Genomic DNA, 15,401 nt, shown 5'->3' with positions numbered 1-15,401 from the left:
ATCTCTGTTGCATTCAGTGTTACCTGCTTAAAGTTCTTTTTTTATCCTTTCTTAAAATATTTTTCCTCTGACCTTGGAGTTCAAGGTTTTAAAAGTAAATATCTTGGCATTGTCATTGTCATCTGGTTGTTAAGTCTCAATGAACCGTCTCAATTTTTTTATAATCACTTCTGAAATATTTTCTCCATTAGAACTTTAATTACCTACACAGTCCACTTTGTTCACACTTATTATTCATAAGTTATATACCTTTGCCCTCTTCTGAAGGTTATTTTTTTCTTACATATTTCTCATCAACTTATCTTTCTGTGTTTTAGATTTGATTTCCTAGTTTGTCCTTTCTTCTGGCTTCTGTACTAACTGTTAATTTTTACTTCCTTCAGCTGTGTACATAATTATCCTCTAACATTGCCGTCTTTGTTTTGTGGGGTTTTTTTTTTTCCCTTTTTTTGCTTTTCTTAAAAGTGGGCAAATGTAATGTAGCTCCTATACTATTTATCTTTCAATTTTCTTTAGAAATCAACCTATTGAAGAATAATTTACATACAATAAAGCATCCACTTTAAGTGAGGCTCAACCTTTTGACCAATATACAGTCAAGAACTGTTCCATTGCCCCAGAAAGCCTCCTCAGACCCTCTGAGTTCCCTTTGCCTGGCTCTTATTTCCTCTTTCATGATTTGGGTGTGGATTTCATCCTCCAGCCCCTGAGGCCAGTAACCTTGTTGATCTCCACCTCCCACAGTGCTTACATGATAGGCCTTCTAGACTTCTTCATTGGATTCTCATGGTGAATTTTGTAATCATTCCCTTTCAGAGGTTAATTCAGTCTTTGTGCGACAACCCTTTCCATTCTATTTCTTTATCAGTTTCTTACTCTTTGTTGTGATTTCCTTACTGATTATTAGTATTTTTCTTGAAGGTCTCTTTGATATGATATTTGGATAAGTTTGTATATTTAGTAAATATTTATTAAGCTCTCTCTCTGAGCCAGGCACAAGGAAGATAAAAGTCCATACTGTGTGGGGCTGCCATTCCAGTGGGAACTTAAACGTTCATAGGAAGGAAGCTTTCTGCTCTGTTCCTTACCCAGAGTACTTATGACCTTCAGATGATCCTTGAGCTTCTTCTCTAAAGCTGTTACTATGCATTTTATTATACACAGCATACATACACCATAATCCCAAGACTCTTGCATTAATCTGAGGTAAGAGCCTGAACCAAGATTAGAGCTGAGGGTTTGGAGAAGTGGAAGATGATGCAGAAGACTGTAAGTTGAAACAGTAAGATTTTGTGATTGTCTAAATGTAAGGAATTATGGGAAAGGAGGGAACTTAGGATGAATACCCAAATGCCTGACTTGGACAGTTGGCTGTCTGAGGATCCTCCTACCTAGGAATGAAATACTGGCCATTGGGGAAAAGGGAAAAGAAGATGATAACCTCAGTTTTCAAAGTGTCCAGTGGGAGAATTTGTAATGGGCATAGTGGGCGCCTTTTGTTGGCAAGTCCAAAAGGCAGTTAGGTTCTATGGACTGGTTTTATGGTCCAGAACCAATGGCATATATACATATATGGTAGTTGAAACCTTGGGCATAGACGCGGTTACTGGAAGAAGTGTTATTAAAATGAGGTCCAATATGGAGCCCTAGAGAATACAACATACAAGAGGTAGCAGAGTCAGATAAGCCCGCACGGAAGACTAGGAAGAAACAGCTAGTAGACCTAAAGGATAAGAGGAGAGACTAGCCAGCTGCGGAACTCTCCGTCCGCAGAGCAAAGATAGATACCTCAGTAACGGTTTGCAAACACTATCATCTGTCTCACTATAAAAGTTGACTTTAAAGATCTTACTTTACTACGTATTATGAAAATTTTTGTTACCTAACATGGGTGGCCTATGTACGCACTGAGTGGCCTTTAGATATTAAGGCTCGATGAATCTTAAGACTTGACCTCAAGAAGTGAGCAGACAGCGGTGTCACGGAAGCACACATCATGGTTTCATCAGGCAGTATGGCCTCAAAGGTGTGTAAGGGTGAACAGATGATCCGAAGCAGCAGTAGGCTCCGAGGGCGTAGCAGCACTCTCCTCTCAGCCCCGTGGAGTCTGGAGGCAGGATGAAGCAGCTTGCCCCTAGTGGCTGCGAGGGAAGCCTGTCTTCAGGAGCAGGGCATCTCCGAGTTAAGGCCTGTGGAGGGAGGACGTCCTTCCAGGCAGGTGCAGGAGTTTGCCCCAAAGAGGCCAAGAGAAAGGGTTGAGTCGTTTTGTTACTGGAATACTTGGCTTGGGGCAGTGGGAAGGGGAGAAGGCACAGGTGTTTTTACAGGATGGATAAGCAGAGAAGCCAGCATGTGGGGTGGTGACGAAGGATGACAGAAATGAGGATATTACATCAGCTGGTTGCCAGATGACACCTCTTGCCCGCTGAAGCCAACGTGAGCCTCCAGGTGCTGGGCGGCTGTGATTATTATGGCCTGCATTTGGCTGACAGTGGTTCTGGAAAGAGGTGAAGCAGGACCTCAGGCACCGTAGAGCTGTCGTTCCTGCCGGCCGTATTGCCCTGCGCCAGGGACATTGGAGTGGCTGGAAGAATCTCACAAAGGAGTTCGATCCTTGCAGTGGGGAAAGGATAGCCAGTAGCACCTGTGTATGCTGGAGGTGTGTTGGCACGGAGCAGGGAGAGGGGGTCGAGAAGAAGAGACTCGTGGGAATCTGCTGCACAAAGTAGCCCTAAGAAACTGCAGAGTTTCCGGACGGTAGAGGCAGAGCAGTGCCGTGTTAGCAGAACCACCTGCCGTTTCTGTGGATGCCGTCTACTTTCTCATGGTAGCCGTTGCCATTCTGTTGCCCTTTACGTGTTAATTTTTTGTCTTATTTCAGACAGTCTCCGGCTCCCGCTAGGGTCGCCCCAATGCAGGCCGTTGTGCAGCAGCTGTTGGCTGCCGTCTCCTTGGCAGCATCTCACGTTTTTCTTCGAAATGTTCTTGCTTAGTGATACAGTCAGGGGACTGATGGCAAGAACGTGTTCAAGGATAAATGGGTTCCCTTGGCAGCGGTGAAAAAAACGCAAATGATACAAACCAAGGCGGGGCAGGATTGAAATAATTGGTGGTTAGCCCCTTCCTAGAAAACGGGAAGACTCAGCCCGATTTGTGATTGCCTTCACAGAATGATGACCATTTGAAATAAGAATCATATGAGTAAAAACTGTTCATGCAGTAGTGGTTTTATGGTCCAGAACCAGCGCAGTGTCTTCTCTTGGGGCAAAGGGAAGTACCTGTGCTCTAGACGTGGGCGGGGGGAGCAAGAAAGCGGGGAGGGGACCTTTCCGTGTCACTCGTTCCACAGGTGCAGCCAGAATTGGAATGACAGCTTTTGATCTTGCTTCAGACACATTTAATTGGAAGATCAAGAGCTTCATTCCTTTAGGTATAGACTTTGGGGAGACTAGAATACACAAAGGCACGCTTAGAACGCTGACCTTGAACTCAAATGATACAAATTGTTGAGTGTCTTCAGCGATTATCTAATTTCCTTAAACTTTAGAAGAACTTGGGTCGTTGCGTTCAGAGACATACTCCTTTGCTCCTAGCTCTTCTGGCTAGTTGCTGGCTTTTAGAAGAATGAATTTAGTAATGACCACTATTGCCCATGGTATTTTTCCAAAAAGAAGAATTAAAACACTGGATGATTCCCTGAGGTAAATTCCTGTTGTAAAACCAAGTCTGCATATGGAACGAAATATTAGAATTAAACTATTTTGTTCCTTCTCTATTCCCATCACCACCAGAAAGAAACTGTTTTGGAGGAGCGTGTGGGTGTGAGGGAGAACAGTGATGTTGTGTGACACAAATAACCAGTATGTTGTGCACGAAAGGTGCCAGAGATTGCTTTAGCCACCCAGCTGCTGCCTGCAGTCTTGTTAGATGAGCAGCTGTACATGAGGAAAATCTATATAAATCTATGTATGTATATCCACTTCCAATCCTCGTGACCCTGAGATAGATGCCGAGCGCCCAGAAGCTCCGCGGCAAGCACTCCAGAAGGCTCCCATGGGACTAAGATGCAGGACCCCGCAGCAGCTCGCACCCTGAAGTGCAGGCTCCTGAGCCGTCCACTTCTCTCCCTGTGGTTCTTAACGTTACAAGATTTCATTTTCTCTTGCTTTTAAGTGCAAATGGACTTGATATTTGAATGTTTAATTTTCTTTTACTTTAGGAAAGTTTATCTAAAACAAAATTAGTCCTCTCCAAAGTAAGGTTTCCCAGTTCAGTTGTATCCATCCCCCCGCTCCCGAGGAAATTGCATTCCCCTTCCCTCATTGCTCTGCTGCTTTTTCCGTTCTTCGGTTTCTAAATGGAACTAATGGTTTCACGTGGATTCTTTAGCTGGTGTTTCAAGGTAAGTGCAGAGCAACCGGAGATCATACAAACACTAGAGACAGTCGCGTCTGGTGTGTCTGACTTGGGCGGCGTCTCCTTGGTCCTCGTTTCTGTCTGGTGAGGCTGAGCAGGCGTCGGGGTTAAGGCCATCACTCTCTGAGTGTGGGAGTCCAGAGGTTACCGACCTTTGAGTCGTCTACTGTGGCTAATTATCCACACGACAGCCTGGTGTGACCCCAAGGGTGTAGGGTGAAGCACAGGCTGACGTGAGGAGAGGGGGTACTAATTGCATTAAGGTGTAACAAGAAGAGGAAGAAGAAAAGAATAGCTTTTATTTCTTGAGTTTTTCTACGTACAGGTTTCGTACCAAATTCCAGACACACATTATAAAGCCTAACCTTCCCAACAGCCCTGAGAGGTAGGCAGTATTAGGCCTGTTTGACAGGCGTAAGATGAGGAAACAGGGGCTTATGTTAAGAAGGTTGCCCAGGTTCTCACAAACAGAAGGAACTTGGAAAAGAATTCAAACCCAAGCCTGTCTGATGTGCAAGGCTTGTGCTTAAACCGCTGCCCTGAACTGCATGTGATGTATGTTGGGCGGGGCTGGGGGAGTTTATGTGTGTGCACGTGTGTGCACTTTAGAGATGGAGAAGAGCATTTTGGTGTCATCTCCACTCTCAACTGTGGTAGGGTCGCAGTATGGATCCTTGCCTGTTCTGTTTCACAAGAGAAGGTGGGATGAGACCGGAAAGCTGACCCAAGCGTGGCATCGGTCACCGTCTTGGTACACACACATGCAGTGCGTAGTGGCACCTGTCAATTGTCGTGTTGTCTCTGCACACTGAAGGTTCACTTATCCATGTTAATGGAGGGAGGCCAGTTGTGAATAACCGTAAAAAGCCAATAATCTAAGGAGTGTTTCAGTAGCACTTTACCATTCACACCTGACTCGTTTGGAGTAGATTCATCTCCCCGAATCTTTTTGCTCAGTCATCCCAGGATAGTAATGGGCCTGTTCCAAGAGCAGAGAGCAGAGGTGATTATCCACAGGGGCCTAGCAGACAGCTAATTCCTAAGGAACCACTTGTGGATTCATTTTTAAAAGCATCGTTTCAGACACACTGACACCTTTTCCTTTTTTCCCTGAATTCGTTTAGAAGTTACGCCATCAGGAGGATAAGAGATGCCTTCAGAGAAAATAAGAATGTAAAGGATCCTGTACAAATCCAAGCCCTAATGAATAAAGCCAAAAGAGACCTTGGAATAATCCGTCGACAGGTAAGATGGTTCAGTGATGTACGGTTTTTCGTTAAGAGCTTTAAACTTTGACATGTCCCCCTTGATTGGTGTTTGTGATTCACACCACGGGATCATGAAACTCTCTTTCTCTTTTTTGTTTTTATTTTTGGCTGTGTTGGGTCTTCGTTGCTGTGCGCGGGCTTTCTCTAGTTGTGATGAGAAAGGGGCTATTCTTGGTTGTGGTGCGCAGGCTTCTCATCGCGGTGGCTTCTCTTGTTGTGGAGCACAGGCTCTAGGCGCCTGGGCTTCAGTGGTTGTGACACTCGGGCTCTAGGCGCCTGGGCTTCAGTGGTTGTGACACTCAGGCTCAGTAGTTGTGGCTCGCGGGCTCTAGAGCGCAGGCTCAGTAGTTGTGGTGCGCGGGCTTAGTTGATTCGCAGCATGTGGGATCTTCCCGGACCAGGGCTCGAACCCATGTCCCCTGCACTGGCAGGCGGATTCTTAACCACTGCGCCACGAGGGAAGCCCGAAACTCTCTTCCTCCTATTCATGTGCACAAAGAAAGATGACCTGTCATATTATTGAATCAAGGAGTACGTAAATATCAGCTATGCAGAATTTCCAGGGAATGCATCCTTCTGGGAAGCTGAGTTCTCATAGTTTACTAGACGTTGATGCTGTAAGTATAGGAAACCTTCTTTAAATTTTGTCTCTTCGTTAGATATATTACACATTGATACGTGGACATGTGTCACAGAGTATAAATGTAATCTACTTTTCCTAGTTTATATATATATATATAAAAACTTATTTATTTTTGGCTGCGTTGGGTCTTCGTTGCTGCGCGCAGGCTTTCTCTGGTTGAAGCGAGCAGCAGCTACTCTTCGTTGCGGTGCGCGGGCTTCTCCTTGCGGTGGCTTCTCTTGTTGCAGAGCATGGGCTCTAGGCTCATGGGCTTCAATAGTTGTGGCACGCGAGCTCAGTAGTTGTGGCTCCACGGTGTGTGGGATCTTCCCGGACCAGGGCTCGAACCCGTGTCCCCTGCATTGGCAGGTGAGTTCTTGACCACTGTGCCACCAGGGAAGTCCTTTCCTAGTACTTTGAAGTCATAATTCAAGATAATGTTGCCCTTTTCTGGAAGACACTGCTATGAACCTAAATTTTGTTGCATGTAGAAGGTGTATCTGCAGGTGTAGATGGTGTGAAGCACAGCTGCTTAGGTACTGACCCCAGAAGGACCCGGCGGGGTTTTTATTTTCCTCCTGTAGCAGTGCTGGCGGCTGCCTTGGCTTGTGCTTGCTTTGCTCTTTCTCGTGAGGTGGATGGAGCACCTGCAGCAGCCTGGCCTCCTGGGTGGTGTGACTTGTCCTTCTCTCTGCAAAATTCACCAGGGAGCCGACGGCGAAAGCAGCCTGCTGGCGACTGGTTTTCTCACCCTCTAAAAAATCATCCTTTTCACTCTTTTTCTCTGATTTAGCAGCAGTCACGCCATAAGCTCCATTTCTGCTTCCCTTCGTTTTTCTCTCTTCCTTGCAGTGAATTTGTTTAGGGGTGGAGGGAAACCCCTTACATTTTCCTAAGATCTGTGAGTGTGTTGGAAAGGGCTTCTTTAGCATTGTCAGGAGATGCCAGCTTGGCTGACATTATGTCTTATCACGATACATGACGTGTATCGGGATATATGTTTATATCTCTGACCCTTCTGCATGCTTGACTCTATAAACAGTTCGATAAAGAAGCAGTATTAAAAACTAGTTTTCATTTTATGTCAAAATTAATAGTCTTGTTATGTTGCCTACATAATGGAACAATCCCTTCTAGAATAACATTTCAGATTCAGACAACTCTCCCTGAGCTCTACAGTTATCTAGCAATAGGATAACTTGGCCACATTCAGACAAGCCTAGGAAATGATCTTTAACTAAGAGCATGAAAAGATAATAGGATAGTCAGAAAAAGAAGCTGGTCTGCACGTTTGCATGTGTGTTAATAGAGGCAGAGAAAGGGGTTGCCATTTTAAAAACTCTAGAACAATGGCATTTTCCATGCATCAGTGGTTGAATTTTATGGGATGCTTTAGCACTGGAACTTGGAGAAACAAGCAGCCTGCGTCCTTATTTTGCATAAACTCAGGAAGATTCAGTTCTTTGGCTCTTCCCCATGCAGAAGTTGGCAAGCACCTCCGAAACAGGCTGGTTTTATCTTTTACTGTAAAGTTGCTCGGAGTAGAAAGTGCTTAGAAAAGGGACCTGTAAGTAATTCGTGCCACCATTTCTTTAGTTATGCAATTGTCTGTGTCACTTGGTTTGAAATGCTTTTAGAAAAGAAGAAAAAAAAGAAAGGATAGACTGGCTCTCACCAGACATTCCCAGTGGATCCACACAAAACAGACTCAAGCTCTGGGGCCACGGGTCGGGCCCTCCCCAGGACAGCCTGCCAGGTGCACCTTCCTGGATGGGGGGCAGAGCCTGCGCGGCCCGCTTCCGGGCCCAGGGCGTCTGTGTTAACTAGCAGAGCAGCAGGTGCTTCCCTTTCACGTCAAGATTGCTCCTGAACCCGAGCTTCACGTTGACCCGAGTTAGCTTACGAGATGCAGGCGATTCCCCGAGCCCCCTCGCTCTGAGCTGGCGAAGCTGGCCTTGGCCTAAAGGCCTAAAATAGCATCTGTATTTTCTTCACACTGGTCACTGTGACAGCTTCTAACTCGCCTCCCTGTCTGCCCCAGTGGTGTCTTCTCCACAGGCTGCCAGGGTGAAAAATCAGAGCAGGTTACCACCTGCTCAAAACCCTCCAGGGCCTTCATCCCCGACGACGAGCCTGCAGTCCTCGTGAAGTCGGCAGAGACCCTCCACGGCCTGTCTCCCTCACCTGCGCCATTCCATGACCCCTTGCTGCCCCTGGCACCCCTACCCCCAGCCTGTAACCCTCTGGGAGCCTTTGTCCCCTCGCCTGGAATAGTCTCCCCAGGCCTTCGCAGAGCTGGACCCCCTTTTCACTCAGGCGTTTACTAAGGTTGCTCGCCATCACAGAGGGCTTCCCTGACCACACATGGCTCTGCCCCCTGCCCCCTTACCCCTACCCCCTTACCCTGCTTCAGAGTTCCTCACAGCACTTATCAGCACCAGAAATAGCATCACTTGTTGCCCTGTTTTCTCCTCTTCCGCGAGGACAGGGGTCTCAGCTGTCATGGTCACCACCGCACAGGAGGCAGGAGCGTGGGCTGGGGGCCCGCCTGCCTGTGTTCCAGTCCTGACTCCTGGTCGCAGTGGGACCTAGAAACAGGTATTTAAGCTCTCAGTGCCTAACGGAAAACACAGGTGGAAACAAGCCCAACTTCGTGGGTTACGGTGAGGATAAAGTAGGTTAATATACGTGAAGCTCTTAGAAGGATGCTGGCACGTCATAAATGCTTGTATTATTGTTAATCAGAAGGTCTAGACCAGCCCCGCGTGGAGTTGGCTCTTAATTGTTTGTGGACTAAATGAATCTATGAAGTTTGTCCCCTGGGGTCGAACACCTCAGTCCCGGGGTCTGTGCCACCAAAATCGTGGTATGTTGTTGGCTGCCCACGACCTCGCATGGTTCATGCAAATGATCCGTGAAGGGAAAGTGGAAATCTGATGAGGATCTTGAGACGTTACCCTCAAGAACTACCATATCCTTCACATCAAGTCCCTTTCCACTCGATACTTGGACTCAAAGACCATCCACCAGGATGCACGTCGATCTCAGCATCATTTTCCGTGGATGAGAAAGCCTACAGCCACCTTTCCAGGCGCCAGACACGCACACCCGTAAGGGCAGCACTCAAACTGAAATCGTCCTCTCAACACTGGTCCCTGCCTCCTGCTGTCCAGTCTTTAAAGTGGGTCTCGCTTCAGTCAGCCGTGACACTAATGATACCACTGTAAGCGCAGTAAGATTTTGCATTTTTTAAAGAAGTCTCTGAGAAAAGGTTTTCTTCTGGTTCTCTTGGGGTAGAGAAGCCAAGGTGCAGGAAAGCTGGCTGCCTTGTCTAAGGGCACCTGGCCAGACCTGACCTCAGGTCTCTAATTCCTGAGGGCAAACTCAGAAGTTCAAGGATGTGAGCTCCTGAGTCAGTAGAAACCAAAGGATAGAGATACTCTTAAGTCATCTCCCAGTTTTGTTCCCCAGATATTTAAGGACCACATCATCGTAGCCCAGCCTCTCCTCAGAGGTCATCCTTCCTTTATATCCTTACTGTGCAGAGATATTTAGTCTTCATGTGGCAACCCTGAGGGATTCTAGTAGCATCAGCATTTCTTACTGGCCTTTCACGCTGCTCCTAAGGATTACTCTGATTGTAAGAAGTAGAAGGGCAGGTCGCGTTTCCCCTGCATGAGCCAGTCAGGCTCCTTTCATTCATTCTCCGTAATTATGGCCCATGGACTAGGTGCCGGACATGCGCTTGTGCTCTCTTCGCCGTGGACCACCTCTTCCCTGAGAATTAGAGTCCTCTCTCTTTCCAGCTACGTGCATCCTATCCTGTCCCGTAACTAGCAGAGACATTCTCCCACTTTTCTATAAACTCCCGTTATTTCCATTTAAAATGGTTCTGTAAAGACAGCTAGACCCTGGCAGCTCTTGTGAGTTCTTTCTCTGCTGGAAGCAAGTTCTGGACTAGCCCCCATTAAACCTAGTTTCCCTGTCTGCTTCCCAAGTGGGATCCGAAAAGTGGGAGAGGCCCTTTGTGTGTGTGCCAGCCGGTGCCAGGAAGGATGCACAGATGCCGGACAGACAGCTGTCACAATCTAGGCAGCAAAGAAGTAACTGAGGACTTTCCACCTGAGACAGTAAACAGGGCTCCTTGGGTGTTTCACACCAGAAAGAGAAGCAGGGAAGTCAATCAGACTTTGCTTTCATCTTTGTCCTTTTTTCCATGTTGCTGTTCTGGAGATATTCCTTCTGATTCCCCTCTGTAAGACATTTATTGGACTAACGATCACTTAATCACCCCCACTTATTATAGCTCCGCAGTTTGTCACGCCCCTCAGGATCGTAAACAACCGTAAGCAGGCTTATTTGGAATTGCTGCTTCCGGTGCTCCGTAACCGTGGGGGGAAGAAGGGGTTCCCACCCCAGGTAACTCACAGAGGTGTGTTTATCAAAGAGAAAACATTTTCCAAGCATTTCAAAATACGGTTATATACCTCGCTTAATAGCCCATGTCTGTGAGAGAAAAAGAAGTAGAAGAAACAGTTGGGACTGGGAAACTGCATCTGCAGGAGCCGGGTAGGTGCCGGCCTGTGTTTCTTCACTCTGATGAGACTTTCTTGAATACATGAATTACGATTGTGCCTGCAGCTAACTCTTAAATGTGTGGCCCCTTTTTCTTTAAACCTGGTGAAAACTAAAGTATCTGTACAAAGTTTGGGTTTATTTACAGCTGTGTGACACTCTCAGTGTTCATCAGAGTGTACCCTGGCAAGGCGACCCTTCAGTTCTGGGCTCTGAGAGAGCAGACCTGGGTAACAGAGGTTCCCAACCACTCATTCATGTAGGCTAGTGAGTTGAGCACTGAACTCACACCCAAATAATGTGTTTACTCTACCAGTGATGGTATATACGTGTATCCAGCTATACAAGGGTTGTGTGTAACATAAGTATTTGGATGAAGAAATATATTGTTACTGTAGTACGTAATTTTACACTGAGAAGATCAACTGGATGTCATGTTTTCTGATTCCGGATAACAACAAGGTGTTGGAGTTATACCATTTTTGCCAGCAGCTCTTTAGTGATGACAGGATTCCATACCACATCAGCTATCCTTAAGCTAGTGTTTTTTTTAATGAAGCAATTCAAATAGTGGCTGTGTCAGACCCAGAACTTTGAACCTGCCATTGTAAGCAGTTCAGAGCAGACATTATGTACAACCATCGAAGATACTAGGAAACGGATCGATATTATGGGTAGCAGCCTTTTAGCTAACCTGAGTGTGTGTATATGTGAGATGAAGCATTTTCAGTGTTTAGCTTACACTTATTATTTTTGTGGATCACTAAAAGCAAAGTAATGTGCCCAGTTTATTGGCATTTTGGGTGGTGATAAGTGAGAGTCTCTGAAACCATATTTTTTACTTCATCTGATACTTTATGGTTTAGTTTTTAAATGACCGTTCGAGAGGAACGTCCCGCAATCACTTTCTAAATGTGCCTGTCGTGAGATGAGAAGCCATTGAACAGTGACAGGCCTCTCTCACGTGGGTCTCCGCAGAGCCTGTGCCAGTGCCCCATGGGGTGGTCAGAATTGAGTGAAAGGGATGCCTTACCTGCCCCCAGTGGGCACCCTGTAGAACAGCCTGTGAAAAGGTAGGAGTGTTTTATCTGTATGTCTTGTGGGGAAAAGCAGTAATGCACTTTATCTCTCTTCAAGTACACTTTTAGCTTAAGTACCATTTTGGTAGGTTCAGGGGAATCTCTAAAATTTACTTGGAAATTGTTTTTACGAAGGAGAGGAAAGTCAGTCCGTACATTAGGGGCATTTAAAATACATGGAAAGAATTATACATTATTCACAATATCCAAGAGGTGGAAGCAACCCAAATTTCCACTGACGGATGGATAAACAAAATGTGGCATTTACATACAATGGAATATTATTCAGCCCTTAAAAGGAAGGAAATTCTGACACAGGCTACAACGTGGATGGACCTTGAGGACTGTGCTCAGTGAACTAAGCCAGACACAAAAGGACCAGTACCGTGTGATTCCGCTTATCTGAGGTCCCTAAAGTGGTCAATTCAAGGAGGTCGAAAGTAGGATGTTGGTTGCCAGGGGCTGGGGGAGCAGGAAAGGGGAGTTAGCGTTTAATGGGGACAGTTTCAGTTTTTCAGGATGAAAAAGTTCTAGAGATATGGTTTACAATAATGTGAACGTAGTTAATACTACTGAACTATACGCTTAAAATTGGTTAAAATGGTAACTTTTTGTGGGGGTTTTTTTCACAATAAAAAAAATTCTCCCTTCCCCTAAAAAAGAACTATATAACCAGTCCTCAATTTTTCTCTTAATTGAGAAAAATAAAATTGAATGCCTCAGACATTGATTGATAACTTGAGGCTGGGAAACCTTAGTCATTCAGAGCTGGAACTACAAGCCTTCAGCTTCTTATCTGTAAAATCAAAGGGTTATGCTGTAGTTTCTAAGGCTACTTCCAGTTCTAAAATGCCATGGTTCAACATTTCACATCAGTATCTGCCCCTTCTTGATTATTTGCAGAAATACTGATACATTTTAGAGTAAATTACTCTATGCTCAGCTTCCCTTGACCATTTTTCACCAGGATCTTAACTTTCCAGAGTTTAGGCTATAGGTGAGCAAAGGGGTACGCCAGCCGTGTATTTATGCCATCGTAAATTCCTAAAACTTCTCTTGGTCTAACCTTTCTGCTACGAGGAAGGTCAAAAGATTGAATTATTTTATTGATGTTGCTTACAGCTCTGCGGTTAGCCTTCCTTTCTGGTAGAAGCCATGTTACGGGTACTAAAGCATACCTCTGAGGAGAACACTTTCTTTCAGAGAAAATGGAGTGGCATTTGAAGAGCAATAACGCATGAGTGATGGGAATGCTCTCCCCAGTTCCTCCTCAGCGTTAATGCTCTTTCTGTTTGATTTGACTCCACCCTGCCCCCTGGCCCATCTCAGTCACGTGAAACACAAACGCACTGTGTGCCTTGCAATCCATGCCCACAGTTTCTTTCCCTGTTTATCAAGCACCCCCTCTATGCCATATAATTATGAATTGGTTTTGTAAGTTTTTCGGAGGCAGAGTTGGGGTGGAATGCAGAGGTCTGTCCAGACCTCACAGAAGTTCTCTCTGGCTTGGACTGTTTGGGAGCCAAGCCCACCCTTCCTGTTCTGGATACCAGCTATTCACTCATTCCATGGAACACAACATAGGGCTTACTGGCATATCCCAGCAGTGCTTTCCCCTGTGCCTCTATAGACCAGCTAAGATTAAATCCAAGGATCAATCTACATATTAAAAAAATAGTACTAAAGCAGTCAGAGGCAAAGGAGATTTCTGTGCTCTGTCTCCGACTTGGATAAACATCCTCAGGAAATCAACGTGAATTTATATACAATGACCAGAAAGAATTGCCCCCTAAGTGAACCCTATGTCTTTTGGATATACGAATCCTTTCAATAGGAATAAAAAATTCCCCAACCTCCTCAGAAGGTTTGAGAAAGCAGGGCAATGAGAAGGGTTTGTTGAGTTTTATAGCTTGGCCTGTGTATGACATTTATTTTTTCAGCCTGTTCAATATATAGTTCCTCTGCAGCTACAAATAGACTTCTTCATACAAGAATTTATACTAATTTCCTCTCTGCTTTTTCTGGAAATTCCTTTATTTCCTCAAGTCTGGGACAAGAGTATTTTCGCACAGTTGGCATTCTTCTAGAAGAAATGTCTCTTAGTTGGAGACCACCCATCAAATTTGCTTCATTCCTCCAAGGTTGACACGCACAGAACAAGATTCCACTTCCTTTCTAGAGGAAGCCTGTATCACCCCTGCCTTTTTATGTACACTAATAGTTCTGCATATTTCATGTTCACAAGAGCTCACGTAGTAGTGCCGTTTATAGAAAACTTTGGCACGGGTTTCATTTGGGAATTTTTATCATGGTATCTGTCATTCTCCCATCTAGTCTAGCAGATGAGTCTCCTAGTCTAGTCTGCCAGAGCTGCTCACTCTTGAGTTCTTCGAAAAGCCTTTTTGTTGCTGAAACACCTAAAGTGGAAGCAGATATTAACAATTCCGGAGCAGAAAGTACATTGATCTCAGGGGCAAGAGGTGAACGTGCTCATCGCAGCTCTGATAGTAACTTGCCGTGTGATCTTGGGCAGGTGGTTTGTTCGCCCTGTTTCCTCCATCTGTAAAGGGATGATTTGATAGATTGGGGGGGGGGGCGGTCCTCACCAGTGTCGATTCGTCACGCCCTCTCTGGGCACGGACTCCCTGTATTACATAAGCACTTTGAATGCCTAACAGCAGCCTTGTGAGAAAGATACTAGTATCCTTGTGCGCTCGATGAGGAAATTCAGACTTGGCCTGTTTGAATAATTCTCCCAGGGATGCACAGTTAGGAGAAGGATGGGCCTGCATCTGTTCTCACTTTCTAGCCAGTTCTCAGAAGAGGGGTCACCCTGGGTGGCCTTATCTTCACCGAAGGTAAACAACACGTAGGAGAGGAGGAGGGAAGACGTGTGTTCCTTTTTCTGATGGTCCCTTTAGAGCTCTCATTAGAAGGTAGCAGCTTCCCCTCTGTAGGCTCGTGAATAGTTTATCCCTAGGGGCTGGTCTCCTTTATCATTTATCAGAAAACTCTCTCACCCTCTCTGCCTTCAAAAGGAAAAAACAGTACAAAACCACAGTCTGAAAATGGTAAAGTTCAGCTGCCTTATTTAAGAAGTGCTTGCTCAGAATTTCCCCATAGATCCAGGGTCACAGCTCCAATTGTGCTTTTCCTGACAAGCTATCGCTGAAGTGCCCTTCAGCGGAAACCTTTTGTTGCCTTACTGCCTGGCTTGTCCGTTCAAGTAATCAGAGTTAATTCCAGTCGTGCTTATGCAGAAGATCTTCTCCCAAGCTGACGGGGAAACAATGCCACATCTTCTAGGAAGGGTGACAGAGGGGCTCCCCCGTTTATGTCCATTTGTGTTTCTGTCCCACGTCCTCCGAGGTGGCAGGGAGGTGATGACGCCCAGCCCAGTGTGTGTATGAGAACATGTGCTCATTTCCTGAGCACTGGATA

The 15,401-nt window shown here is 45.7% G+C and overlaps 1 protein-coding gene across 2 annotated transcripts in view; it reads left to right on the top strand.

Annotated features, from left to right (window-relative positions):
- LYRM4 (LYR motif containing 4) overlaps positions 1-15,401 on the top strand; it is a 115,303-nt gene that overhangs the window by 25,675 nt on the left and 74,227 nt on the right. For both annotated transcript variants that reach the window (XM_067751907.1, XM_067751908.1), the window contains exon 2: positions 5,541-5,661. In XM_067751907.1, coding sequence (XP_067608008.1) covers positions 5,541-5,661 — 121 coding nt within the window. The remainder of the gene's footprint in view (positions 1-5,540; positions 5,662-15,401) is intronic.

This window comes from Pseudorca crassidens, chromosome 10 (assembly GCF_039906515.1).
Source record: "Pseudorca crassidens isolate mPseCra1 chromosome 10, mPseCra1.hap1, whole genome shotgun sequence".
Taxonomy (NCBI): Eukaryota; Metazoa; Chordata; class Mammalia; order Artiodactyla; family Delphinidae; genus Pseudorca; species Pseudorca crassidens.
This window is presented reverse-complemented; position numbering and strand designations above follow the sequence as displayed.